The sequence below is a fragment of the Gavialis gangeticus genome, unplaced genomic scaffold (assembly GCF_001723915.1).
Source record: "Gavialis gangeticus isolate Ggan-Ray unplaced genomic scaffold, GavGan_comp1, whole genome shotgun sequence".
Classification (NCBI taxonomy): Eukaryota; Metazoa; Chordata; order Crocodylia; family Gavialidae; genus Gavialis; species Gavialis gangeticus.
The window spans coordinates 21,755,389-21,757,687 of NW_017729033.1; the positions used below are offsets into that span (position 1 = coordinate 21,755,389).

At 42.8% G+C, this 2,299-nt stretch overlaps 1 protein-coding gene across 4 annotated transcripts in view; it reads left to right on the forward strand.

Moving 5' to 3' along the window:
• The window catches only part of HTT (huntingtin), a 214,677-nt gene that overhangs the window by 21,547 nt on the left and 190,831 nt on the right, over window positions 1-2,299 (forward strand). For all 4 annotated transcript variants that reach the window (XM_019526059.1, XM_019526060.1, XM_019526061.1 and 1 more), the window contains exon 2: window positions 1,997-2,080. In XM_019526059.1, coding sequence (XP_019381604.1) covers window positions 1,997-2,080 — 84 coding nt within the window. The remainder of the gene's footprint in view (window positions 1-1,996; window positions 2,081-2,299) is intronic.

Consider the following 2,299-nt stretch of genomic DNA (forward strand, 5'->3'; position numbering starts at 1 on the left):
TGGTATCTTATTTGAATAATTTTGTGCTCTTCATTGAGCTGAATCAACAAATGTATTCATTATGGTGACAACATACATTGTTTATTATGGTCATTTGTTCTTTTTTGTTTAGAAGTAGATTATTCTTACTATGAGGCTACTTCTAATGCACATGCTTAGGGTTTGCTAACTGAATTGATTTAATGCTGATACTTTTTAGGTATTTTAAACCAATTTTGGAGATTTTCAAATCTAGTAGAGGTGTGCTACTATATTGGTCCATATTGGATCGATACCGATAAAAGGAAAATTGACGTTATTGGCAATTACCTTTGTTGGCCAGTGTAGCCGCGTGCATGGGGTGGGGGGTAGGGGAGTAGCTCTCTGCTGCTGTGTGCACCCCCAGGGGAAGCATGGGGGGGCATGTGCTCCTTGGATTTGTGTGCAGGATGAGCTGCCCACTGCAGGGCTCAGTGCCGGGGGCTGTACTTGGGGTGGTCGGGGGTGGGTGTTGGCAGTGGCGCTCAGAGGGGGGCCACAGGGTGGACTATAGCCACCCTAAAATTCCCCATAGCCCCCTTCACAGTGCTGTGGCCAGCACAGCCCCGGCCCTGAGCCTGCAGCAGGCAGCCCCCCCTTGCCCTGTGCACAAATCTGGGGGCACATGCCCCCCAAGCCTCTGCTGGGGTTGTACACAGTGGCAGAGATCACCCCCCTGCACCATCCCATCTGCGCACGCCAGATGAGCCTACTATGGATCTGTCCCACGCCCTGCTTACCCTGGCTGGACTGCACCTGCCCCAGCCCATTCCCTCCCTCACCATGGGGGTCTTAATCTGCCTCCCTCCCCCCCTCACACTTAGCACCCTGATGCTGCTCTCCTATCTGTCAGGCTGCATATTGGCTATTGGATCGGTATCAGCGGCTACGGCTGGTTAATAATCGGCCCTTGGTATTGGCCAAAAAAATCTTTATTGGTGTACCGCTATCCCTAAGCCCTATCCCTAAGTGTTGGGAGGTGACAAATTAGATTATTTTCTTAAGGTGTAGTTCCTACTAGGGAAGAAAAAATTAATAGAAAAACTTTGCCATCAAACTTGATTTTGATCATGCCCTTCAAGTAGATTCTCTTGCTTGCTCGCTTGTTATAGCTTCCCTCCTTGTTGGAGTTAAGGCCTCAGGGAAGCAAACAGCTGCCCAGTTGAAAACTACCGAAATGAACTTCGTGTAAATCTTGTAATTTTAATGGGAAAATCACAAATAAAGATCAGCAGTGTAATTTGTTTTTTTTACTAGCATCTTTTTTTTTTTTTAATGGCCTTCACTTAGTCCCTTTGCATTTTATACCTGTTTTACTGCAGAATGGTTTAAATTAAGTTTTTGGGTCATGCAACGTCTCTTGCAACTTGTATGTGCAGAAAGCAGCAGTTAAATACTGACTAAATTCTAATATCTTTAGATATTACCATATTAGACATAAGCAATTGGAGTAGTGCTGTGCTACAGCTTGTCGTCTCACTGTAAGCCACTGAGGGTGGTGAAGTGGCATACAATGATGACTTCTACCTCTCTCTCTGTTTTTAATTTGTTTTGAATCTTGTGAAAGTGTTTTGTTGCAATTTGGCTGTCCTGCTCCCTGTCTCTTACCTCCACTTTGCTGCACATGCTTCTTTTTACCTCCCTTCCTTTCCATTTTTTTAAAAAATTCAGTTTATCCTCTCCCTATGGCACCCTCCTTGAATAAAAATTGTGGAATTGTAACTTTTTCCCCACCACATTGTATGTTTTGCATGTGTGCAAAAAGGTATAGCTTGCATATTTAGTATGCAAAGGCCATTGGGTTTGGGCAGTCTTTTACTGGGAATGTAACTAGTTTGTGGCATTTTGTCCTTGGTTGACCCTTATACACCAGCATAATTTAAGGTGATATTCAAATGGTCATGCCACACAGATTGGCAATAATTGTTTTGAGACTTTATGGCTTATGTTTATTTACAGTGCTTTTTTTTAATTTTAGAAAGAAAGAACTTTCAACTACCAAGAAAGATCGAGTGAATCACTGCCTGACGATATGTGAAAATATAGTTGCTCAATCCTTAAGGTAAGACTTTTTTTTTTTTTTAAATTCATTTTAGCAATGTGGGTAAAGTTTTTATGAAGTCTTTTTACAGCTTCCACACTTAATCAGTATTCAGTTTTAAATATTTAACCTCCTCTTTTCACACAACGTACATCAGGGTTTGACTTCAGCAGGCTTTGTAGGGACCTACCACAAATTTTATACTTTTTATGGACAGGCCAGTGGCGACGACCTGGTGAG